The following is a 26587-nucleotide window of genomic DNA, read 5'->3' as shown; positions in this document are numbered from 1 at the left end:
GATGGCGTCACCTCATTTCCCTGGACCTGACATGGGTGGTGTTAAATTTTCCAGAGTGCAGTGCAGCAGTAGGTAAATGCACGTGGTGTGGAGCGTAGTGAAAGCAGCTCTCCCCTCCCTGTGCCGCCTTGGAGGCGAGCATAGTTCTGATGCTGTGGGAAGGTTGCTGAGCACAAGAGCCTAACAGGCTGCACCTGGGTTTTAAGAAGGCGCTGAGGGGCGTCCACGAGGCTGTTGGCAGACAGGAATAGGAGGCTCTCCTCCACTGCCCTCCTAGCGACTCACATGACCTCCACCACTGCTGCGAGCTAGCCAAGGTCCATGCACCTCCTCATCCTTGATATGAGCTGGACAGGAAAGGCTCCCGCCTGGCTTTTCTCTGAGTAAGACTTAAAGTGATCTGCATGTGATTTGGGATTAAGGGTATGATTCATTTTTTTAAAAAAATAAAAGTCCAGAAAAGCCTTTCTTAATAATTTTTGTCCACATCATGACTTGGATCACGTTTAAATTTAGAAAGCCTTGTATAATAGAACACTCTGAACTTCATAGAACATTCTGGACTTCCGTTGCCGCTGTGATGTCCGAGGGCTGGGGAGGGTGGTTCTGGAGGGCATCGGAAGCCTCAGGGAGAGAGCCTCATGGCCCTAGAGGCTAGGGAGCATGTGTGGCTCACTGAAGCAGCCCTGCCGTTGAGCATAGAGCCTTCAGGTTTGCTTTTCGCTAGCTTGTGTCCTTGGGCAAGAGTGCAGCCTCTCTGAGCTTTGCTTTGCTCATCTTTAAAATGGGCTTGACATGGTTAGCTCCCAGGGTTGTCTGGCTTTGCTGAGCCGCGCTGGTGCAGGTGTTCACAGCCCGGTGTACACGCAACACTTGGCAAATTGGAGTGTTCTTCTTGGGGACACTTTCACATTCACATTTTCAAGTGTCTTTCACTACATTTCAGCCCTTAGTGATATAATAAACAGCTAGAGCAGTGTGGGCAGAAGTGCACAGTTAACATCGTGCAGATACCAGTCTGTCAATTGGCTGTGGTTGCTGTCCTTTATTTCCAGTCCCACTGGGGGCCCCCCTGCCCTGATCTGCTCTCAGCTGCTCTGTCTGGGTTTCTGACACCGTAGTTTTCTTTTTTCTTTTCTATTTTTTGTCAGTTATAGGACTTTAACTCAGGGCCTGGCCACTATCCCTGAGCTTTTCTGCTCAAGGCTAGTGCTCTACCACTTTGAGGCATAGCTCTACTTCCAATTTTCTGGTGGTTAACTGGAGATAGGAGTCTCATGGACTTTCCTGCCAGGGCTGGCTTTGATCCTCAGATCCTTATATCTTAGATCTCAGCCTCCCGAGTAGCTGGGATGACAAGCATGAGCACCAGCACCCATAGTTTGCTACAGTTGGACTCTAGGTGCTCCTCACTGTTCCTACAGTTCTTACAAGCGTTTAGCTGGAGAAGACAGGCGCAGAGGACCGGGTGGACGTGCTCCTTGCTGTGGACATACTGGTGCCATGGGAGGCAGCAGAACAGAACTTGCGTGCAGGGTCTGGAGGGCCAGAGTCTTGCAGTCTGTATGCTTCTTGCTGCTGTGGGGCGAAGTCCAGTGTGCCTAGGTGCTCCTCTGTGGCCCACCTCCCTGCTGCCCATCACACCTCTGTGAAACCCTTAGGGGAGGCTTCCTCCCCTCAGCTTCAAGCTGCTTCTCCTGCTCCGCCTGATGATGACCCTTAGGTGCCTTTCAAGGATTTACAAGCGTGCGAAGTGCCTGCCAAACACCCACATGGGAAGTGGGAATGGCCGTACTTCCTGTGTGAGTTAGGGGTTGTTTCAGTTCTGAAAAAAACACACCTCCTGATTACTAGATGGCTGCAGCAGCTCCTGATAGCGTGTCTCATCCAGGGCGTACTGGGAGAGAAGGGTGAAGAGGAAGGTCCAGGAATGTTTGTCTTTAGTTTCATAGTGAAGCAAAGATGCTCTTGCTAGTGCCATAGTGGGTTTCTACCCTAGTCTCCTGGCTAGAGGTGTGTATCATCGTCACCTCTAGTTACAGGTAGAAAAAATGCACATGCAGCTCTCCTAGGGTTTGTAGTGTAGCCGGCCAAGGGAGAAGGGGGTCAGAAATCCATGCTTGCCTGTCAGCCTTCAGACCCTGCCACGTCCTTTTTGCTTGCACTTATAGAGTCTGGCTACATGTCTCTGATGTCCTTTTAGGTCCTAATCTTTTTTTGGTTGATCATGGGCTTGAACTCAGGGCCTGGGCGCTGTCCCTCAGCTCTTCAGCTCAAGGCGAGCGCTCTACCACTTGAGCCACAGCGCCACTTCTGACTTTTTCTGCTTATGTGGTGCTGAGGAATCGAACCCAGGGCCTCATGCATGCAAGGCACGCGCTCTACCACTGAGCCACCTTCCCAGCCCAAGGACCTAATCTTTGAGCTGTGTCTTAGTTGGCCCTTAGGTGCATGTATGTGTTGATTGGATAAGCAGCTGCTTCCTGTCACCGTGCTCAGCAAACTGGGCCCGGCTTGATGCACGCAAAAGAGGGTTTGTGACACACATACCTGGAGAGCCCGCAGAGGAATTAGGGCAGGGTTCAAACAGCCTGGAACTTGGTTTCATCCTCTTCATAGCTCTAGCCTCAGCTTTAGTTTTCAGCCCTTCACGGGCTTCAGTTTTGGGACCCAGATGGTTTCAGAATGGCAGCAGCAGCTCCGGACCTTGCCTGTTCTTCCCACAGTGTGCAGGAGAAAAGAGAAGATAGCTTTGAGAACCCCATTGCCTCTTGTGGGGTATTGGAAGTGACATGATGTTGCATGTCATGTGTGGTTCCCCGAAGACAACCCAGGATAGTGGGCACAGGAGGGTGCAGCCCCGAGGGACAACTACAGAACTACAGCGGGTAATGGCACAGCCCATCCGCCAACTGGGACGCGGGAGTGGTGGACAGGCACCGAGTTGTCCTCACCAGTCAGAGTGAGAGATCTGGACTTGAAAGACACCCCGGGAGTCAGGCAGGGACTCGGTTTCCTAGGCTGCTGGCATTCTTCTTGGCCTCGTGTTCATGCTGTATTTGGGATTAATTTCCAGATGCAGGTGTGGTGACGTACATCTGTGACTCCATCGCCTTTCCAGACACAGAGGTGCGCTGTGTGTATACCCTCACTGCTTAGCTCACAGCAGCTGTTTCTCCAGAAGGCCCCATCCCTTCCGTGGGGAGTGTGGTTCAGAAGGAGGATCTGGCTGTTGGGTCCTTGGCTCCATTGTTTCTCAGTAAGCAGAGCCTGGTGGAGGGGCATGGCAGGGGAAGGCCACCGTTTCATGGCCCCAGGAAGTGGAGAAGGGTGGGAAAGGAAAGGTCCGCGGACAGATATGCCCTCAATCATACTGCAGCTGCCTGCTTCCCCCTGTTGACCCATCTCCTAATGAGCATTCATCTATGGACTCACCTGGGCCTTTTGGGGGTTCACATTGTGCCCAGCTTATAATAATCTCTACCTTTAGTGCCTTGGAACTTGGGCTTTATAAAAAAAATAAAAAAATTAAAAAAAATTAAGACAGGAATTGCACATCACCCCAGTAGATGTGGAGGTGTCAGGTCAGTAATCTACATACTTGAGGACAGAGCTGGTCACAAAGTCCCTCGGTGGGTCTGTTTCAGAGCTGCTGTGTAGAGCGGCTAGATACAAGCTAATTTACTGCCATTCAACCATCCATTGTTTGTTTTGGTTTTGAGTAGATGATCAGAGCCGTTTTCTGTTTTGTTGGGGCTTCTTAGATTTTAGCCACTCACAGGAAAATGAATGCATACCTGTTTTCTGAAGCTTGGGCTCGTGAACTAGGCTCACCCCACAGTGGCCGCAGATAATCATGATGCAGGTTCATAGAAAAGGAGCCAAGACACAACCTTTTAAAATTCTGTCCTGAAATTCAGTGAATCAAATGAGTGCTCAAGATGGGCCTGGCCACAGCTGACTGCCCAGGGCCCAGCAATGGTCAAGAACGGCCTTGTCACCAAGGGCTGTGTCCTGTTGCGAGCCTGCTGCCCACAGCTGGAGCAGAGGACAGCGGTTAGAGTGTAAGGGGTTTGCTTTTATTCTGACAGAGTTTTTCACAAGAAGTGTGGGGTGCAACCACCAAAAGAGAATTTCAAGGCCCCAGTAACTGTGCCATTGATTGTTAAAACTGGGAGAGAGTTTGGTGTCCTTTCCAGTTGGCAACGAGTGTTTAGTGTGGGGGATGGAGAAGCAGCGATTGTTTTTTGGTGAGCTGACATTGAACATCTTACTTGGAAAGGGACTCGGGGATTAAAGAAGGTGTTTTAATTGATTACGATTGAGTGCGCCAGCAAGACTGTGCATTTTAATTTTACTGTTTGAGGAGGTAGTGTAGGGACTGGAGGCTAGACTCAGGGCAGGTCTCCAGCCTCTGCTCCCTGGCTAGGGCATAGACGTCCTGGTCCCCGCAGGTCACGTCCTGTGTCACAGTGCCATCTCATCCTTGGCACGTGTGCCCCCAGCTCCCTCCTAAGCATTTCTTACACTTGAAATGTGTGGGACAGTAGGTAACCACGGTGGCCTTTGGGAGCAAGGGTGGCTAGTCCTGCACTACCTGCCTGCCTAGGCCCCGAGTGCTGTGACCTCCACATTACCCAGAATCGGCCGAGGCAGCTGGTGTCAGCAGCAGGTGCTGCTCAGTGCTCTCAGTGCTCACAGCATGCCAGCTCAGTCCCCACAGTGTCACCTCAGTCCCCACAGTGTCACCTCAGTCCCCACAGCGTCACCTCAGTCCCCACAGTGCTCACAGCGTCACCTCAGTCCCCACAGCGTCACCTCAGTCCTCACAGTGTCACCTCAGTCCTCACAGTGTCACCTCAGTCCCCACAGTGCTCACAGTGTCACCTCAGTCCCCACAGCGTCACCTCAGTCCCCACAGTGCTCACAGTGTCACCTCAGTCCCCACAGTGTCACCTCAGTCCCCACAGCGTCACCTCAGTCCCCACAGCGTCACCTCAGTCCCCACAGCGTCACCTCAGTCCCCACAGCGTCACCTCAGTCCCCACAGCGTCACCTCAGTCCCCACAGCGTCACCTCAGTCCCCACAGTGTCACCTCAGTCCCCACAGCGTCACCTCAGTCCTCACAGTGTCACCTCAGTCCTCACAGCGTCACCTCAGTCCCCACAGCGTCACCTCAGTCCCCACAGCGTCACCTCAGTCCCCACAGTGTCACCTCAGTCCCCACAGCGTCACCTCAGTCCCCACAGTGTCACCTCAGTCCCCACAGTGCTCACAGCGTCACCTCAGTCCCCACAGTGTCACCTCAGTCCCCACAGCGTCACCTCAGTCCCCACAGCGTCACCTCAGTCCCCACAGTGTCACCTCAGTCCCCACAGTGTCACCTCAGTGCTCACAGTGTCACCTCAGTCCCCACAGCGTCACCTCAGTCCCCACAGCGTCACCTCAGTCCCCACAGCGTCACCTCAGTCCTCACAGTGCCACCTCAGTCCCCACAGTGTCACCTCAGTCCCCACAGCGTCACCTCAGTCCCCACAGCGTCACCTCAGTCCCCACAGCGTCACCTCAGTCCCCACAGCGTCACCTCAGTCCTCACAGCGTCACCTCAGTCCCCACAGCGTCACCTCAGTCCCCACAGCGTCACCTCAGTCCCCACAGCGTCACCTCAGTCCTCACAGTGCCACCTCAGTCCCCACAGTGTCACCTCAGTCCCCACAGCGTCACCTCAGTCCCCACAGCGTCACCTCAGTCCCCACAGCGTCACCTCAGTCCCCACAGCGTCACCTCAGTCCTCACAGCGTCACCTCAGTCCCCACAGCGTCACCTCAGTCCTCACAGTCCTCACAGTGTCACCTCAGTCCTCACAGCTCAGTCCCCACAGCATCACCTCAGTGCCCACAGCGTCACCTCAGTCCCCACAGCGTCACCTCAGTCCCCACAGCGTCACCTCAGTCCCCACAGTGTCACCTCAGTCCCCACAGCGTCACCTCAGTCCTCACAGTGTCACCTCAGTCCTCACAGCTCAGTCCCCACAGCATCACCTCAGTGCCCACAGCGTCACCTCAGTCCCCACAGCGTCACCTCAGTCCCCACAGTGTCACCTCAGTCCTCGCAGTGTCACCTCAGTCCCCACAGTGTCACCTCAGTCCCCACAGCGTCACCTCAGTCCCCACAGCGTCACCTCAGTCCCCACAGCGTCACCTCAGTCCCCACAGCGTCACCTCAGTCCTCACAGTCCTCACAGTGTCACCTCAGTCCTCACAGTCCTCACAGCGTCACCTCAGTCCCCACAGTGCTCACAGCGTCACCTCAGTCCCCACAGCGTCACCTCAGTCCCCACAGCGTCACCTCAGTCCTCACAGCGTCAGCTCAGTCCCCACAGCGTCACCTCAGTCCCCACAGCATCATCTCAGTGCTCACAGTGCCCTCTGAGGTTGGTGTCCTGTTCTGGTCAATCTCTCTTTCCTCCTGGCTTTGGACTGGACAGAAGGGGACGTGGTGGGAAAGCGAGCAGGCGGCGCAGGGCCTGTTGGAGGGCTGTCGCAAGCTGCACCTGAGTCAGATGGGCTTCGCCCCCTCCGGACCTGGTCGGGGGAGAGGCAAGTCAGTAGATGCAGAGAGAGGAGTCGAACGTGAGCTATGCAGGCAAGCGGGCTGGCCCCAGAGCCAGGGGCTGAGCAGTGCATGCTGGTTCCCCTTCCCCGGCTACCACCGCCCCTGGGAGCCAGGAGGGTGAGGAAGGTGAAGAGGGCAGGGCCAGCCTGGGCTGCCTGTCTCAGGACTACACGTGTTGTCAGGGGCTTTTTCCTACTTTATAAGCAAAATAGTGGTCCTTCAGGCAGCTCAGGTCCAGGCACGCTGTTCAGCTGTGTCAGGCTGGAGCAGGCCTTTCTGCTGCTTCAGGATGTTGTCAGACTAAGAGCTTGCTGTGGGCGAGCCTGCGGAGAGCACGTGCAGTGATGGGCTGCTTATCCTTAGCGTGGCGCTTCAGAAGCTGAATTTGAAGCTCAAGCTTGGGCGTCTAGCCACTCACCATTGACTGAGGAGCCCATTGGAAGGCGCGTGTTCAATCCGTGTGGGGCAGTAGGTGAGGATGAGAGGGCAGGGCTGGTCTGACCGTGTGGGGAAGGGGGGCGCGGGACAGTGCGGGGAAGGGGGGCGCGGGACAGTGCCTGTAAGTGGGGCACGGGAGGGGGCTGAGGGCGGTGCTGCTCACCATCCCTGCATGAGGAGCGGTGCTGCGCACACCATCTACTTAGCCTGGGTTGTTGTGGGCGCTGGATGAGAGCAAGGTGACGGCAGCATCTCCTAGTGTCGGTTAGGCTGTGCTGTACAGAACACAACCCTGGAACTCAGTGGCTTCCTACAGCGCCGATGCTTGTCTTACCCACCCATGTGTGGGGACAGTTGGGCGGTGGTCCCAGGCAGGGAGCTCGCTAGGCTGTACAACCTTGTGCCCTGCCTTCTCAGCATCTGGCCGCCAGGACCGCCATGCTGTGGACAGAAAGCGCTGGGCTGTTGCTTGAAATTGTTTTGTGTCAGGATTCCCTGTAGCTTCCACTCGCCGGCCCCTGGCGAGAGATGTACATGTGCGCTCACCTTCCTGCCCGAGCCTGGGCTGGGTGGGCGCTGCAGGACAGCCAGTGTCCCCACACCTCTCAATCGTCACCACTCCACCCTTGTCCTTTTTTGTCTCTGGCCCAGGAATATCCTAGATTTTAACTACCAACTGCTCACAAAGGTGGTCTCAGCATTCTGGGGCCGAAGAGCTGACCCCGTCCTCATCAGTGTCCAGCTGTGGGTATTGGGTGATGTGAAAGCTCTCTTGCTGGCGTGTCAGTTTTATTGGTGACCTGGGAGTCAGAGCAATAGGACTTGAGCCTGGAAACAGGTTGAATCACTTGGCTGAGGCTGAGCATAGGAGGTGGGTGGCGTGGTGCCTGTGTGTGCTCAGCCCCCCACATGAGTGTGTTTAAGCAGGAGTAAGGTGTGTGTTCATGGAAGGATCATGTTCCCTTGAGCCACAGAGGGGGCTAGCAGCCTTCCTGAAGGTTCCTTCTGATCAGGTGGCCTGACTGCCTTCCCTTGCTGAGGGCCTGCCTGTCTGACAGGGGGGAGAGAGAGAGAGAGAGAGAGAGAGAGAGAGAGAGAGAGAGAGAGAGAGAGAGAGAGAGAGAGAGAGACACCCTCTGTCGAGCAGTGGGCCCTGTGCTGGCAGTGTCTAACTAGTATAGAGCCGAGTTCAATGAGGGAGGCCCTGGCCCTGTCTGCATTTTGTAGAACCTATCTCTGTCTTGGAGATGGAAAGGCCCTTGTCCATGGCACCTAGCTGGTGAGCAGTGCAGCGCTCCAACCTGGTCCTCTGACTAAAGACCATCCTGGGCCCAGTATGTGATACCATAGGGGGATATGGTTGCTCCCTGAGCCTGGAAGATGTGTACTGCATTTGACTGTCCTGCCTTGAGTTGAGTGTCTTCCCTCCCCTCAGTTTATCTTCTCTTTGCACCGATTGGCTGTTTTTCTCCCACACATTGCTGGGAGCCCATGTCCTCAAAGCAAGTTAACAAGGCTGTGATACATTTGTGTTCTTTGCGACACTAGGCATGTGAAGCTGCTGAGCCTGCCTGCCAGCCTCCGGCCACAGAAAATGAAGAGCTTGCTCGGTCAGAACGTGTCCACCAAGAGTCCCTTCATCTATTCACCAATCATCGCCCACAACCGTGGAGAGGAGCGTGACAAGAAAATAGGTAGTGCCGTTTACCCGCTGGGGCCCTCCTGCCCCAGTGCCAGTCACTCTGTGGTGCCCAGCACCTGCCTCCCCAAAGGCTCTACTGGCATACAGTGGCTTTGTAATAAATTTCTGAAAACTTAGTGGCTCAAGATGGTATGAATACATCTTTCACCATGTGGGTATAGATTAGGCGTTTCAGCCGGTCTGGGGAGTTGCACATTGAAATCCCAGGGTCTGCTGGGCCCTCCTCTGGAGGTTCAGCAGGGAGAAGATCTGTTTCAAAGCCCTTCTGCTTGGTCTTTGTTCATGAGCTTGCAGGTGCCTAACTCAGGACCTTATTCTCTTGCTGGCTGGCAGCCAGGACCATGGACAGCACCCAAGGCCACCCTTCCACATGCCCTTATAGCTCCCATGTGGGCTCACTGTATATCAGGCTTCACAGGAGGCCTCATGGGCCTATGTGTATGTGTGTATCCGTGCACCTGCATCTGCATGCTTGTGTGTGCTCGCACATGGCCCATGGGTGTTGGTACTGGGCCTAAACTTCAGAGTCTTGTGCTGGCTTTGATTGCTCACAGCTGGTGTTCTGCCACTTAAGCCCTGTCTCCAGTTCAGCTTTATGCTGGTTAATCAGAGATAGAATCTCACAGATTTTCCTGCCTGCACTGGCTTTGAACCATGGTACTTTAGGTCTTAGCCTCCCACATAGCTAGGACTAGTGGTGTGAGCCACCAGTGCTGGGCTGAAGAAAAATCTACCTTTGTATATGTGTGCCAGTACTGGCTCTTGATCTCAGGTCTGGGCGCTGTCCCTTAGTTTTGTTTTTTTTTTTCCTACTTGAGCTACAGCTTCACTTTTGGCTTTTTGTTGGTTAACTGGAGTTAGGAGTCACATGGGCTTTCCTTCTGGGGCTGACTTTGAACCATGATCCTCAGATCTCAACCTCCTTAAGTAGGTAGGATGGCAGGTGTGGGCCACTGGCGTCCTTCTAACAATCTACCTTTTAAGTAACTCACAGCCAACTCACTGGCACCTTTAATCTTCATAGTGACGTAGAATCACTGAGTTATCATGTGCTTAAACACCCTGGGACTTGGGGGCTGGGGTCATTTCAGAGTTTTGGGAGTGGATGGGGGCAATAGGAAGCTGCCTTCTCTCCATTCTCGGGGCTCAGGGTCATTGTGTTCTGTGCTGCTTGAAGGGGGCTCCACTGTCATCTCCAGTACTGCCAGCCTCTGTGTCCTAGTGTGTCGACTACATTAGCGTGGTGCTGCTTGCATCAACTTCATGTGAGGCTGAATTTGCTTTGGGATGAATTCAGCCTGCCCAGCCCAGTGAGAACATGGTTCATTGCGTCCAGTGATGGTGATGACGATCATGGTGCCACTGCTGTTGAACACACAGGTCACTGGAGGAATGAACTGAAGCCCTACGAGAAGAGCAAAGGCAGCAGCTAACACATGTGTTTTTCTGTGTGTTTTGTAGATTTCCAGTGGGTGCAAGGAGATGTGTGTGAAGTTCAGTTGATGGTGTACAACCCGATGCCGTTTGAGCTCCGTGTGGAGAACATGGTATGTACTACCAGTCGTTACCAACTTACCAGTATGACCCCTTTTTTTTTGCAAGTACTATTCTTTGAACCCGGGGCCTTGTACTTGTTTGCCTTGTGCTCTACTACTTTAGTCACCCCTCTAGTCATGCTTTTGCTGACTGTTTTTGGAGATGGAGTTTGCCTAGGTTAGTATTGAACCTCAACTCCCTGGATCTCAGCCCCTTGAGCAGCTAGGATTGCAGGCATGAGGCACTGACTGGTACCTTGCTAATATTTTATTACTTACTGTCTGCCACATACATCCGATGATATATGCTCATTATCTTTTCTGGTTTGTTAAAGATTGTGTGCTGTGTGTGAGTGAAGACTGTATTTCCTCATGGCTGTGTCTTTATGCCTGACATTCAATAAATGTTTGACCCCCACTGAGAAACCTCTGATTTACACAAGAGTGAGTTTGGTTGATTGTAAGATTTGAAATGTGTGTTTGGAAGTTTGCATGAATGAGCACAGGTTGCAGTCTACACCGTGCCTGTTGCTTGATGGTGCCAGCACTATTTTGGCACCATGAGATGGCCTGCTGGGAAGGCTCAAGGGCAGAACAAGCTGTGGGGTAAGAGCTTACACTGTCTCACTGGTGCTGTGCAGTAGCTCAGGTTTGTGACCCTGATAATGCTGCGTCAGCCTTGTGGAGGGTGTTACCCTCTGCCTTTGGAGCAGCTCACCCAGTTCCATGGTCTGGGAAGGGATTCTTGAAGCTCATAACGTTGCTTCCAGAGCCAGGCCCTCTACACATCCTCCCTATGTGGATTCCATTCCCTGGCATGTGACTGAGCTGTATATGCACCAGGTGTATTGTGGTATTCCTTACAGTTTCTGATTGGCGTTGAGTGAAAAGCAGATTGTTCATGCAGGTGCTGTGTTGAGTTCTCACCATATGTGGGGCCTGGGCAGGACCTGGATATGGGAGAGTGTGTGCCTGTCCTGGAAGGCTGGGGAGATTTCCTGGAGATCTGACTTTTTTGTTGTTACTGTTTATTTAGTGCCAGTCCTGGACTTGATCTCAGGGTTGGGTGTAGTCCCTGATCTTCTTTTGCTCAAGGCTAGGATCCTACCACTTGAGCCACAGCTCCACTTCTGGCTTTTTTGGATAGTTTAATGGAAATAAGAATCTCACAGACTTTTTGCCCAGGCTTGCTTTGAACTGTGATCCTCATAGCCCAGCCTCCTGAGTAGGATTATAAGTGTGAGCCACTGACACCCTGCTAAGACTGGATTGATGGTGCTCTGTGGCCCCAGGCTCACCTCAGTGCTGTTCTCCTGCTGGTGGCTGAGGACAGGTGTGGCTTAGAGTGTGGCTTTCATGATTCTCCCACAACTTCTCCTCCTGGGCTGGACAGGGGACAGCAGTAGTTTAGTGGAGAAGTCTCTCCAAAGTACTAAAGAATCATAGGAGGAATGAAGAATAAGATAAAAGCTCCACTTGCTATTCTACAAATCATAGCAAAAAATTTAAAAATTGAATTGTGAAATATGTATGAGATGTCTCAGAGAGTCAAGCACTCTTAAATCCACCATCCCTGTTTAATAAATGGTAACAGTTGGCCATATTGCTTTAGCTAATTTAAAAAGAAATAAGCGCCAGTACATTTGCTGGGGGCATTGGCTGTCTGATGGGGCTTTCAGCTTTCAACCTTGCCTTCTACATCCATCCGCACATGGGTTGTTTACAGCTTTGTTCAAAATCCAGCCTACAGCCTCCCTGTTGCCCCAGTGCCTTTGCTTCTGGGTGTTCACTGAGGACAGAGAAGAGAGAATGTGCATATACTCAGATGCACTTACATTTCTGTTCACATGGGCCTGGACATGGGTGCACACATACACTGGTGCACACAGATAGACACTCATGTTTCTGCTTTCATATGCTCCACAGGTAGATCCTGCGATGCTGTGACCGCCACACCACAGCAAGCACTCCTCCCAGAGGGCCCTTCTGTAATCTGTCTTAGCCATCGCTTCTCTAGCTCTTGTAAAATCCCATACATCACCTGCTGTTCCAAGATAGTGATAGTTTTGATTACTTGCTAATGGTGTTTTATTTTAGGAAAACATTTTACTTTCTAAAAATTGTTCATTGCTACATTATAGAAGTATCTTTGCTTTTTTTCTAACCCCCTTAACTTTGTCATTTTGCTAAGTGAACTTGTTCAAGTTTCAATGTTTGCAGGACTTTCTATGCTCATAGCCTTTTTTTCCTTCAGTACTAGAGATGGAACTCAAGACCTGCGTATGCTAGGCAAGTGCTCACCACAGAGCTACACCCCCATGCCTGAAAGCTGTGCTTTTGGTGACTGACCATCTATGTACGTTATGCCTTTTCTTTCTTTTCCTTGCCACGTTGCCCTGGCTGGACCTCTGCCACAATGTTGAGAAGTCCAAGGGCTGATGCCCTTGACCGTTGCCTGTCACTGCCTCCTGGAGGCCCTGTCCAGCGGCAGGCTTAGAGCCTAGGCATAAGAAATGAGTTGAAAACTCACAGGAGCACTGGCGGAGTATTAACAGGTGTATCTCCTCATTTTGTGTTATTTTTCTCTTTTTTTCTTTGGGTTCACACTCCCATTTTGGCAGAACAAAGCAAATAAAAAAGTACACCCAGGGGTCACGCCACGGAGGATTTTTTCTGTCACTTGAGAGCTCGCTAGGGTTTCCATATTGTTTTGTGTCATCATACCTTGCCACCTCTAAAGTTTTCTGTGAGATTTTGCAAAGTTATTACCCATCTTATGCCAGCAGTTCCAGGCATGCTGTTAGCGATGCCCAAGGTTCATGTGGAAGTGACCATTGGGACGGCCTGGGCTGCTGCTCCTGACACCCCTTTGCTTTCTCTAGGGCCTTCTCACCAGCGGAGTGGAGTTTGAGTCTCTCCCTGCAGCTCTTTCTCTCCCGGCAGAATCTGGTCTATACCCTGTGACCCTCGTCGGGGTTCCTCAGACGACTGGAACCATTACGGTGAATGGTAAGGAACATTTGTATTGCCATCCTGAGGCCTAGAGCTGGTCACCTATCTAGCGAGAAGATGCAAGGTTGGGGGATGTGATGTGTGAAGCATTGGCACCTGCCTGGCTCCTGCAGTGGGAGGGGCCTGCCCTGTGCTCTAAGGCCACACTGTACCCCTTCCTGTGGGCACTGTTCTTCAGGATGTTCTTAGGCAGCACAGCAGTCAGACCCTGACTGATGCCATGGGTACCTCATGCTTTGCCAGGCCTCCCCAGGATGGTGTGCACAACCCACACACCCCACCTCTGCCTCTGTAGTGATTCTAAAGTTCCTGTGTCCTGAATCTGCCTCTTAAACTTCACCCAAGATCCTGGGGCCTGGGTCACTTACTAGCAGTGCTGGTCCTCAGTCACTAACATCAGTCCCTGAGGTGTGCTCTACCACTTGAGTCGTAGCTCTTCTGGCTTTTTGGTGGCTAATTGGAGATAATAGTTTCACAGACTTTCCTGCCTGGGCTGGTTTTGAAATGGGATCCAGAGTTGAGTCTTTTGAGTAGCTAGGATTATACATGTGAGCCTCCAGCGCCTGGCTGCTTTTGTGTTTTTGGTTGTTTTTTCCTCCTGACATTGGCGCCTTTCTGGCTTGCTTGGCCTCTCTTCTGCAGTCCTTTCTCTTGTAGCCTGGCCTTCCTGCAGGGGCTCTGCAGGCTTTGGTTCCTTTCTTCCCTTCCCTATCTTGTATCTTTCCCTTTCCCCCTACTTCTTCCCTTCTCTTTTCTTTTCTTTCTTCTTCTTTCCGACAAATGATCTCAGCTGGTCTTAGCCTTCCATGGACATCACTCCTTCATGCCCCCCATGCTGATGACTCCTTTCAAGAACCCGCCCAATCAGCTGTTCCTCAGCCTCTCCTGTCCTGTGGGCACGTGACATATGTCATGTCCTACCAGCTTACACTTCCCAAAATGTCTCCTCTTCTGGAGGTCCTCATCTCAACGTGTCCGCCTGAGCCTGTTGCCCCAAGTCTTCTTGGAGCCACTTTTTTCTACCTGCACAGCCAATTCTGTCTTGCACAGCCATTTCTGACTTGCAGGGTTGGTCGCAGTGTTGGGACTGATCTTCCCCCGTCCAGGCCTCACAAAAGGCCCCCTCCATGCTGGAGCAGGTGTCTGCGTGTTTTTCTACATGGGAATCCTGAGACCCTGGCCCTCCTCAGTACCGGGCTTGCCCCGGGGTCTCACATAGCTCCTGCCAGCCAGCCTTTGTGGTCCTGTCTGAGGGCCCACCCCCAGGCACTTGTGCCACCTCAAGTTCTCAGTGTGGTTGCCTTCTTCAACTTGTGCATGTGGACTGGGTCCCTCCACTTTTCCCCATGATGCTTCGTATGTCTTCCTACTCATGCTGCGGGGGATGGGGCCTTACTAGCCTGTGCCTGTAGCCTTGCCTTTCATGTTAGCAACGTCCCCAGTGCTGAGCACATAGCCTTGCCACAGTCTGGCCTGTATCGTCTTCAGTATGTATGGGCTGGCTAAGGAGGCTATTCCTGTTGGGTGAGTGAGGCTGGTGTAATTGTAGCGTAGATGTGTTGCAGCAAGCACTCTAGTATCCAGCACACTGGGCATGGGAATGAGGGAAAGGGAAGAATGCAAAAGAGGTGGTCAGCAGAGACCCACCAGGAACTCTTCTGATGAATGCCAGTGGGCAGTAAGGAGGGAGGCAGTGAACATGGGCCGCATGCAGAGAGAATAACTTGTCCAGGAACAATGGCACGAGAGACCATGGCACATTTTGGGAACTGGGATGCTCAGGGCAGGAGGTCCCCGGTGGAGAAGGTAGCAATGGGTCTGGAAGACAGGAAGTTCTGAGAGTGTGGGGGGCTTAGGACTCACCTTGAAGGACGCAGTCTGTCCTCTGGGCCAATTTGGACAGAGGTAAAGCTGGCCACATGGTCACTTTGCAGCAGCTGTCAGGCTGCCAGATAGGGATGGGTGAGGGAGAGGCAGAGGGGTGAAGGAGCGGTGCCTGCCTGAAGGGTGGGCCCAGGGGGCGGGACAGGGCCACTGTGTCATCAGCCAGCGGGAGCAGACCTGGCTAGCCCTCCATGCTCACCAGGAAGGTCTACGCCTTACCGAAGAAGCAGGCAGATCTGCTGAGTGAGCTGGCCTCTTCATGGGGGGGCACCTAGCACTTGCCACCAGATTCAGCACACTTTTTAGAGAATGGGAATGTTTAGAATTGTGAAATAATGGTTGCTTGCAAATAAACAACACACTAGATTAGGTTTCTCAGAAATTCAGGGGTATTCATCCTGGGGGCTTCTGTGGGGGAGAAATGTATTCACTAAAAGAAGCTATAGACAGCTGCATGGGGTGAGGGTGGGGCCCAGAGTGGCCCCACTGGCCAGGCAGCAACAGGGCCTGCTCTGCCCTGAGAGATGGCTGGCTCTGCCCTGAGTGATCGCTGGCTTCGTTCCCCCTTTAGGAGAACAAGTTCCATACGGGTGTAGAAAAGTTGTCACCCTAGGCATTAGCCACTGGGTATTGTTTAATTTTGTTACACAACAAATATTGTTGATAATAATTATCTCTTGAAATCTCAAAAGCCATTTTAAAGCTTTACTTAAATAATTTCAAGTGTTTATCTAACCAATAGACTTTTTTTTTGGCTAGGTAAATGTGCTGATCTTAAATTATAGTCCTTTGTCCACATACAGCAGATTTGCCACGTCACATAGCAGCTCTATTAGCAGTGTTTGGCCCTTGAACTTAACTCTTTCAACAGAAGGTTTTGAACCATTTTTCAGATACTCATTAGGTCATAGTATGTCCCAGAAAGGACTATTAACTACCCTTTTTAGAGATGTATAGCATCTGGAAAGCAAGTCAGTAAGGGTCGATAGCAAGCTGTGAGGACCTTCCGCACATGCCTTCATCCGGACCTGGTCATCCTCGTGGCCAGGGCCCAGGGGATGTTACCACTCCATTTGGCATGAGGATACTGAGATGTCTGTGGTCTGGGGTGCCACATGATGGAAGCCAGTAGGTGATGGGCCAGGCCTTAGGGAGAGGATTCCTGTGTACATCTCACCTCGTCTGATGTATGAAGACTGTTGCCTTCTGTTGCAGGGTACCATACTACAGTCTTCGGTGTCTTCAGTGACTGTCTGCTGGATAACCTTCCAGGGGTCAGAACCAGTGGCTCCTCTGTGGAGGTCATCCCGGCTTTGCCAAGACTACAGATCAGCACGTCTCTGCCTAGGTAGGTTCCTGAGAAGCTCCGGGGGGTGGGGGGGGTGGGGTGGGAGGGGGGAGGGAAGGGGGGAGACTAATGGTTGGCCAGGATTGCCTCTGGTACTTTTCACTTATATGTTTAAAAAAATAACGCAAGTAGATTTAGTCTGATGTTCTCCTCACCAGAATATGGTTGAAGCATTTCTTTAAGATAATCAGTAGTTCATATGCGCTGTTGAAAACGAATTGGAACGAAGTTGAAGTGTCTGTTATCAGAAAGTATGTGAAGTTAGCTGTTGGAATCATAATTCTTTAGAAAAACAAGGTTTTAGGGCATTTAAGAAAAACTTGGTTGAAAAATGGCTTTGTCCTTTCTTTCGGCTGCTGAGTATTATAGGAAAGCATGAGGAAGAAAGGAGAGCGAGTGTTAGGCAGCCCCAGTGCTATTTGTGCTTTGTGGTATTTCTGGCAGAGTTTTGTGGTTTTTGATTTTTGTTTTTTGTTTTCGAAAACACGTTTGGAGTTTTTGGTATTTTTAGATATATGAGTTCATGCTGTATCATACATTTAGGTTCACTGATTACTTTTTGTGTAACCACATAACAAGCTTTTATTTCTACTTTTTAAAATTCTTTTTTTTTGCCAGTCCTGGGGCTTGTACTTAGGGTCTGGGCGCTGTCCCTGAGCTGTGTGCTCAAGGCTAGCACTCTACCACTTGAGCCACAGTGCCACTTTCAGCTTTTTTTGAGTGGTCTCATGGATTTTCCTGCCTGGGCTGGCTTCCAACCATGATCCTCAGATCTCAGCCTCCTGAATAGCTAGGGTTACAGGTCTGAGCCACCAGTGCCCAGCTATAAATTCTTAAAAAAATCAATTTGAATTATTAAAAATGGATACCATAAAGATACCTTAATAATGTATTCGTATTTATTTCCTTGTGGTTGGAATTTGAGATTTTCTCAGTTCTTGCACTTTAGAAAAGCAGTGGCTTTCCTTTTGGCCCTTTTGGTAGTGTATCTTGGGCTTGTGTTCAGAAATGTTCTTGAAGTGTGTGTGCTTCATGGACCCTTGCGCTTGTCGGGCCATGCTGTGGCTTGGCTGTGACAGTGAGCTCCACAGTCCTGGTCTGTCCTTGTGGCAGGTCCTTCAGGTGGTGAGACTGACAAGCAGTGTAGCGACTCTGTAGGGACTCTGACAGGTCCCCTGTGCTCTGCACAGCACAGGGACTTTGGGAGTTTCTTCTAGGAGGCAGCATCAGCAGTGATGGGCTAGAGGGGTGGCAACAGCTGTCTGACATAAGGAACAGAGGCAGGAGAAAGCTTTCTGCAGTTTGGAGATGAAAAAAAAAAAAGAATGCATAGGGGACCATAGACGTGATTGTAAGACCAAAAGTACACAACTTTTAAAAAGAAAGCAAGAGAGAGTGTACATGACCTTGGATTCAGATAACACCAGAAGCAGAATCCATAAAATAAAACCTTCATAAACTGGACTCCATCAAAATTAAAAACCATCGATGCTTCCAAAGACACCATTAAGAAAATGAAAAGACAACTCACGGGCTGCCAGAGACTATCTGCAAATCATATAGCCGATAAAGAGCTTATGTTCTCATAAAGAACTCTGCAACTTACTAGTAAGAAGACAAACAACCTAATTAAAAAATTGGCAAGAAATTTGAATAGCTATTTCACCACCAGATATGCACAAGTAGTTAATAAACAGCGTGGCCGGGTGTTCGGCATCATTAATCTGGTGGTCCGGCATCACACGAGATTCCAGCACGTACCCACGGGGGTGGGCTGTGATTAGAAAACAGGCGACTGCCAGGCTGACAAGAGAGTGCAGGAGCTCGGGCCCTCCTGCACTACCATGAGAATGTAAAATGGAACCCCCAGGCAGACACTTGGCAGTCTCAAAAAATGAAACACAGGCTGGGAAGGTGGCTCCGTGGTAGAGTGTTTGCCTTGCATGCATGAGGCCCTGGGTTCAATTCCTCAGCACCACTTAAGCAAAAAAAGCCAGAAGTGACACTGTGGCTCCAGTAGTAGAGCACCAGCTTTGAGCTGAAGAGCTGAGGGACAGCGCCGTGTGTGTGTGTGTGTGTGTGTGTGTGTGTGTGTGTGTGTGTGTGTGTGTGTAAACTTGCAGTATGACCTAGCAATTCTACTGCAATATATCCTTCCAGTGCAATTATATATTGACATGGAAACTTAGGCATGACTTTGTAGTCAAGAGTGCAAAAGGCCTACATGGCTATCAGGTAATGAATGAATACACAAAAGGTGGCTCCTTTGTACAGTGGCAAAAAACAATGAGAGAAAAATGAGAGAACTCCTGATGTATGTCGCAGTGTAGGTGGCCCTCACACGAATTGCAGAAGGCCCTGTGGTATCTGATTCCTGTTGTTTGAAATGTCTGCAAAAGCAGATCTGTGGAGAAGAAAGCAGACCAACAATTTCTGGGGAGGAACAGGGATTTGACTACAAGGGCCAGGCATCTCTCTGGGCTGATGGAAACACTTTATAATTGTTTCTCAGTGATGGCTGTACTCCTTTGTAAATTTGCTAAAAACGGATTGTATATCTAAAGTAAAGTAAACTTTATGGTTTGTAATTGCACCTCAGTTAGGTTGTATAGATAAGTCGTTTCAGGATGAACATTGTAGTTGTGTCTGAGGTAGCCTGGGTGTGGGGCGGGCAGGGCATTCTTGTTTCTGTAACTGCGTTCTTGGGGATATGAGCTGCCTCCATTGTAGCAACTTCAACAGTTCAAGTCTGCAGATGTCTGCTCAGGCCTTGCTGCCGGCCTACCTATTGTTCTTCATGGTAATGAGGCACCTGGCAGATGCCAGGTTAGGGAAGACACAGGCTCTGGGCTGCAGGGGTAAGTCTGAAACTCCTGGGCGTTTTGCAGAGCACCAACCACCTGAACAAAAACTCAAGGTGAGCCAGGAGAGAGAGCTGGTTGGAGATGTGACAGTGCTGAGCCTGCTGCGGGGCGGGAGGCTGGAGACAAAGAGTGCTTGGTGGAAGGGCTTCACCAGGAGGAAGCAGCTTGTTGGGAAAGGCCATGCCACCTGCCCTGTCAGTACAGCTGCCTCAGCTTACCTTTCCAGCTGTACCAAGCGAAGAACAAGATTCTAGCCATCACCATGCCCCTCTGTTTCTCCCGTTTCTAGGATAGATTCTAGGGATAATATCCAGAGGTAACTGCCTCTGCTTCTTACTGTGCTGTGGTGGGCTTTGGTGAGGGCACATGGACTCCCTGGTGTTGATGCTTGCAGGGAATCCTGAGCACAGGGCAGGGGGTGGAGCCTGTGGTGGAACTGAGGCCTGTTAGTTCTCTGACAGAGCCAAGGGCTGGGAAGAGCACCCCATGGGAACAATTTGGGCTTAAAAGGGAGATTATTTTTCTAAGGTGCTTTTATGCACTAAGAAAGTGACTGTTCTTTAAAGGAGTGTTGTCTGTAATATGAGAGTGACTCATTAAACTCACTCACATTTGTCTATACCTGAGGTGTGCTTTGTGCTTGAGTGAACAGCACAGTGCCAGCTCCACTTTCAGCCAAGCTTCTCTGTTCACAGCCGCTGGGCCAGGGCCAGGTCCTGTGGCTGTGTCTCCTCTGCTCTGCTCTGTCCTTCTTTTCTTCCTTCCTTCCCTCCCTCTTTCCATCTCTTCTCTCCTCCATCTCTTCCCTTCTTTCCTCAGAGGGCCTTGGTACCTTGACAGATAGTTCAGTTCCTGACGCAGAGGAATTCATCCGGATCCATCACACTCTTAGTTTCTGAGAATCTGGGTTGACCGTCAGAGCTCTCTTATCCAGGCCTAGAACCAAGCCCCAGGAGTGTGGGAGTGGCTTGGTCAGGTCTCTCTTGTTTTAAGCATTGACTTTGTTTGGAAACCAGAGGTGTGAAGCTGTTATTATATGGAGCATTCCTCACTGTCCTGTGGTCCAAACATCTAGATGTGAACTCTCCAGTGTCGTGGGAGACTTGCCTGGGACTCAACTTTGAGCTGTGCGCAGCGCCCAGGGCAGAGCTAGAAAGCATAGGTCCCTTGGAGGCTGTTGGACCCTGGGCACAGGGTGTCGCTGAGGTTCCTGTTGATCTCCTGATCCATTTACAGTTTTATTAAGTGCAACATTAGCTCATATTTCCAGCTGACTGTGGCTGTCAGTGTAAATCCTTCGGAAGAGGGAGATTGTAGGGTCTTGGGCAAATCTTGGGGTTCCTTTTTCGCTGTGGCTCCTTCCAGTTCACCTAGCCTTTCCTTTGTGGCCAGGCTTCCTCACAATTGTAAATACATTTTAACTTTGCCTACCTTTCATGCCTGTCATCTTTGCCAGCTGGCTTTTGTCTTGACTGAGTCCAAGAGTCCTTTCCTGGGGTACAGTGCCTCCTGACAGGAAGTCTGTTTGCTGCTGGGGTAGTTAGTATGTGGATCCAGTGCGCTCCAGCAAAGCTTGAAGATGCGGGGCATTAGTGCAGGAGGCTTGGGGGCTGTGGGGGGGGCGGCGTGGAGAGCCCTGGGGTGGGCTGTACAGGCTATGCTGCTGGCTACCTGGTTTAGTCCTGCAGGGAGGGCCGCATGAGGATGGAACCCACTGCCCTGTCATGTTCGGGGTTGATGGGCAGTGCTCATGGTTTGCACCTTAGGGATGGAATATGGAATATGTTGCATATACTTTTTTTTTTTGTCGGTCGTGGGGCCTGAACCTGGGCACTGTCCCTCAGCTCTTCAGCCCAAGGCTAGTGGTCTATCACTTGAGCCACAGCACCACTTCTGGCTTTTTCTGCTTATGTGGTGCTGAGGAATCAAACCCAGGGCCTCATGCATGCAGGGCAAGCATGCTACCACTGAGCCACCTTCCCAGCCCCTGTTTTATGTACTTCTAATTTTTTCTTTGGCCCTAATTCTCATGGTATTAGTAGGAATGGATCATTGAAGTTTTCCTATTAAATCCATGGATTTTTTTCCAAGGCAGTTCTGAGCATGAGAGCAGTACCCTTAGGGTCATTTTTTTGTATATATATTTTTATTGTAAAGATACTGTACAGAGGGGTTATAGTTACATGAGTAAGGTAATGAGTGCATTTCCTATCAAGCATTGTTGCCTCCTCAGTGTCATTTGTTAATCCACCATTTTATTTTTGCTCTCTTTAACCTGGTGACGCAATGTTTTCATGTTTCACAAATGCCCAAGAAACTGAGGCTGAGCAAGAGTATCAGATTTTTAGCCCGCAACTATGTCTGTGTGAACCAGGCCCTGCCAGGTGGCTATTGGCCATTGGCTTTCTGTCGCTGATGCTGGGCACATTTGAAGTTGGGGTTTGCCCACGTACTTCTGAGGTTCACTGGTGTGGTTATTCTCTTATATGGTGTGAACGGTCCTAGCGTGCTGTCAGGTTCTTCGCATTCCTCTTGCTCACATTTATCACTGTTACCACTATTTCAGATCTGCACACTCGCTGCAACCATCTTCTGGTGATGAAATATCTACTAATGTGTCGGTCCAGCTTTATAATGGAGAGACCCAGCAACTTGTCATTACCTTGGAAAATATTGGGATGGAGCCATTGGAGAAACTGGAAGTTACCTCAAAAATTCTCCCCACCAAGGGTAGGTAATGCTGGGACTGCGTGTGCTGTTTATTAGCAGGAGGTATACACTGAGTGACTAACTCTGGTAGTCTTCGAGAGGTTTGGTGATACTGCCTTTCATCTTCCTCTCCTTTTCCAATTAGTGGACCAAATACAGGTGCAGTATGTACAAACGGTCTCTCTAACACAAAATACCTTTCTTTAGCACTCTGAATTCCAATTAATTGGTGGTTTGGGTTGGCATTGGAACAAATAAGCCAATATTGAATGATGCAAAGTGCTGATTTATATGGGAAAGTCATTCACATCTCTTATGATGTACCTTGCCTTTACAGTTTGGTAACAGGAAAATGTTTTTTCCTTCTCTCAACTAAATCCAGATGCTAACACTGTTCATGACACGTCCATGCTTGCTCTTTCTGGGGCACACCCTCTCCTCTGGAAATTCTCTACCAGTCCCTGTTGTCAGGGTGCCCGAGGCCCTGCCCACCCCCCCAGCGGCATGTCAGCTGTCTCCCCTTACTCTGTGCTCACGTGTGTCCTTGGGAACTCATTTCCATTTCCCTTCTACACTGTAGGACCAGTCATCTCTTCCCCCTGGAGCTTAGCTTGCTGACTTCTGTTCCTACCCCGTTGTCTCCTCAGCTTTGATTCTAGCCAAGTTTCTCTAACCAGGGAAACTCTCCCAGGACTGGGTCATGGGGTGTTTTGTCATTTCAGAGTGCCCCAAAGCGCCACGACAGCTCCTCATCACCATGTGCTGTGACGGCCGGTTACTGGTTCAGTAACTGAGAGTCTCAGACGCAGCCAATTGGTTTTTTCTGGGTATTGGCACATAGTAAGGCGCTCAGGACAGAGGGACTGTTGATAGAAAGCGGTTAATGCGATATGCCATCTAGCTTATTGCTAGGGAGGATGTAATTAGTAAGAGTGGCAAGCTATTCTGGAATTCCCATGTATCCTGTGTGCCCCTTTCTTCTCCCCCTCCCCCTCTGTGTCCTCTCAGGCCGTCCTCCCCACCGCAGTGGTTTCTGCGGACCAGCCACTGCCTGGTCTTAGAGTTTGGCTTCTATCCCACCCACACGCTCTATAATTAGCGTTTTGCTATATATGCACATGCAGGCTGCCCATCCATTCGTTAATCCATCTTTGTGTGTGTATATGTATGTGTGTGTACACGTGTGCTAGGGCTTGAACTAAGAGGGCCTGGGTGCTGTCCTTGAGCTTTTTAACTCAAGACTAGCAGTCTACTACTTGAGCCACAGCTCCATTTCCAGCTTTTTGATGGTCAGTGGGAGATCATGGTCTCACGGACTTTCCTTCCCAGGCTGTTTTTGAGGGACGATCCCCAGATCTCAACCTCTGGAGTAGCTAGGATGACAGGCCTGAGCCACCAGTGCCCCTCTTAATCTATCTTATTTTTAATGTTTAAGCCACGGATTTCAGTAATTTTACTCCTAAATGCTTCAGCAAGTATTTTTTTTTTTTTTATCAATGACAGTGTGAATTTTTGGTAAAATATGTGTGCAGTGAAATGTACAAGTCTTTAGTGTGTCGTTTGGTGAGTTTTGACAAATATAGATACCCTGGCCAACCCACGCCCTTGTGGCAATACAGAACAGAACATCTCTGTTCTGGAGACAGTTTTCTGGGGTCCCTTTGTATCCGCCCTCCCTGCCTCTCCCCCAGAGGCTCCCTCTCTTTTCCATTTGCCTGCTCAGCCCTGGTGAGGACTGTTAATGATGCAGAAACTTGGAGCCTGCTCAGCGGCTGGACGGAACCCGGGGGGGACGACTCTTTGGTGGTCATGCCGACACCCACCTTCTCCACTCAGCCTCGCATTGAGTTTCTCACCTGGCCTTGCCCAGACCTCATGTCTTGCTTGCTGGACTGCCCTCTGTACTGGGCCCTGGGATGGGGAGCCGGTCTGCCTTAGGCCACATGGCAGGTTCATGAGAACTCCAGTCTCCTAATTTTGAGCTCTGGTGTCTTCCTTGGTGTCTTCATGGGAGAGGAAGACAGTCGTATAATATATAGCATGGCACCGCCATTTCCTAAACAACATGGTTACAAATGAAAAATTAAAGCCATCTTAAATTATTGTCCCAAGCTAGAGTACATTTGCACATGGGATGAATGAAAACAAACCATCTGCTTCCAAAATATGTAAAGGCAATGATTCCTCCCATGTCCCAAGGTGAGAGCCCTGACAGATGACCTGCTCTCGTGAGGAGATGAGGACATGCCCTCCGGGGACTGCGAGCCGTTTTGTGCGGGTGCAGTGGATGGGAGGAGCGGCAGCTGCTTCCACTCTGGTTTATGTTTGTTTGAAGGCCGGCACATTGAGCTCCCCTTCGCCACGTGGCGTGACATCCTGCTGTCTGCGTGCTCCGCTCTCCTTTCTCGTGGCACAGTTAGCCTTTTCCTTTCCATGCTCTGATGTGCTGGAAAGGTGGCTCTTCACCTCATCCTCGCTCACTTTCTTCACAACAGGGCTTTTGGGCCAGGGCGGTGGCCTGTGTGTTTTGCTGCTGCAGCCTCAGGGCCGAAGGGCTAGGGACAGTGCTGGTGACACTCAGTAAGTGCAGCTCTGGTGCCCTCTGCATGGCTGCCCTGAGGGTAAGCTGTCCGGGCAGAGCACAGGAAGCTCCGGGCACAGGCCAAGAACCACACTTCACTCACACTTGCTTTAAGAATTACATGTCCAGGCACAGCGTTTCATACCTATAATTCTAGCTACTCAGGAAGTGGAGATGTGAAGGCTTGAGGCTTGAGGCTAGCTGCGGCAAAAATTCAGCCAATCTCCCCTTCCCTCCTCTCCTCTCCTCTTTTCTGTGTGTCTCCCCCCTTTGTCTATCTCCTCTCTTTCTTTCTCCCTTGTCTCTTCTCTGTCTCTCTCTCTTGTCTGCTCACTGTCTCTCTTTGTCTTAAGTGAGATAGCTGGTAGCCTGATGTTTTCTGATGCTGGCAGAGTCCAGCTGTCCTCTTCCGCAGTGTTTCCAGAACAGACACAGTGCCTGTGCTGCACTGCTACCTGGTGTGTGGGGAGGAGCTGATGGGTTTGCTTCCCTAGACTGCCAGGCCTGGGAACCAGAGCAGTGGGATTGTTCAGACCGACTTGAAATGAGCCAGTACACGACCCGCCCGAGGAAGACGGGGTCCTGTTCTTCCCAAAGTGTTGCAGACACAAGCTCAGCCTTTCCCCTTGTTCTCATTCCTTTATTGGAAAGATGCACCATCCTCTGGATGAGTGAGCATGCATTGCCCATCAGAACTAGAGACCTAGAAGTGGCGCTGTGGCTCAATTGGTAGAGCACTAGCCTTGAGCTTAAGGGCTCAGGGACAGTGCCCAGGCCCAGAGTTCAAGACCCATGACCAAAAAAAACCCAAAAAACAAAAAAAACCCTACTAGAGACCACACAGCAGTTAGCCAGAGCCCTCCTTGGTACCCAGGGAGGAGGTAGAGGAAGTTAGAAACAGCCTGGGAGGCCCTTCTTTCTGTCCACATGGGGCCCTGTAGCACCCAGGGCTCAGTAATGAGCTGGCCGCAGGGCTGCATGGACGTCACTTTCCCTGCTGAGTGTCTGACTTTCTGTCTGGTCTGTCTCAGAGTTGCTATGCTATTTTCATGTATTTTTTTTTTACTCCCCCCCCCCCCCCACCGTAATTATTTTTTTAACACAAGGCAGAGTTTTGAAAATAAGTGTTGCATGAAAGTGGTTTCTACTTAGTGTCATCAAAGTGAGCGTGCTGTGGGAGTGAGGGGAAGGACTTTGTCTATCTGGCTCTTCCTGAAGTTTCCACACCAACTCCCACCTGATGCCCTGGCATGGCGAGAGCAGAGATGTGGCTGAGAACAGGTTGCTGTGGCCTGCACTGAGGTGGAGAAGGGAACCAGCAAGAAGTCCCCCATCGCGACTGGGAGCCCTCAGAGTCAGCATTGCCGTCCACAGTCAGACCAGCCTGGCTTGAATCCTGGCTTTGCCACTTAGTGGCTTTCTTCTGGGACCATCTTTTTCTTCCTGGTAGAGATTGCTTGCTGACACCTTTGGGGTTGCCATAGTACACGTGAAGTACTTACGGCACTCCCTGGCATTACCAAGAGTTCAGTACACCATAGTTCTTCCTGTAAGCCCGTGTTATTGGTGCTGCTACTATTGTTATCTTTTAAACTGTTACTTTGTCACCTTCCTTAAACAGGCAAACATTTCTCAGCATTTGCAGTGTGGTTGCGGTACCGAGGAGTAAATTCAGGATGTCGAGCATGCTTATATGTGTTTCCCACCCCTGAGCTGCACCTTCCTCCCAGCATTCCAGAAATCCATCCTTTGGCTTGTTGCCACCCTGTTGTCTTCCTGTCTCTTTTGCCTCCACTGTGTCGGGTACTGTGCTTTCGGGAGCGGCACCGCAGTGACGCGTGTCTCCCTGGGGTGCTCACGATGGGGAAGCTGGGCTGTGAGCAGGTGTCATGTGGGCA

General features: G+C 50.8%; 1 protein-coding gene across 3 annotated transcripts in view; it reads left to right on the top strand.

The window, feature by feature from the left end:
* Window positions 1–26587, top strand: part of Trappc9 (trafficking protein particle complex subunit 9) — a 454043-nt gene that overhangs the window by 94067 nt on the left and 333389 nt on the right. For all 3 annotated transcript variants that reach the window (XM_042699917.1, XM_042699915.1, XM_042699916.1), the window contains 5 exons: window positions 8603–8748; window positions 10218–10303; window positions 13174–13300; window positions 16403–16535; window positions 21966–22129. In XM_042699917.1, the coding sequence (XP_042555851.1) occupies window positions 8603–8748; window positions 10218–10303; window positions 13174–13300; window positions 16403–16535; window positions 21966–22129 (656 nt within the window). The remainder of the gene's footprint in view (window positions 1–8602; window positions 8749–10217; window positions 10304–13173; window positions 13301–16402; window positions 16536–21965; window positions 22130–26587) is intronic.

This window comes from Dipodomys spectabilis, unplaced genomic scaffold (genome assembly GCF_019054845.1).
Source record: "Dipodomys spectabilis isolate Male_0828 unplaced genomic scaffold, ASM1905484v1 ptg000264l, whole genome shotgun sequence".
Lineage (NCBI taxonomy): Eukaryota > Metazoa > Chordata > Mammalia > Rodentia > Heteromyidae > Dipodomys > Dipodomys spectabilis.
This window is presented reverse-complemented; position numbering and strand designations above follow the sequence as displayed.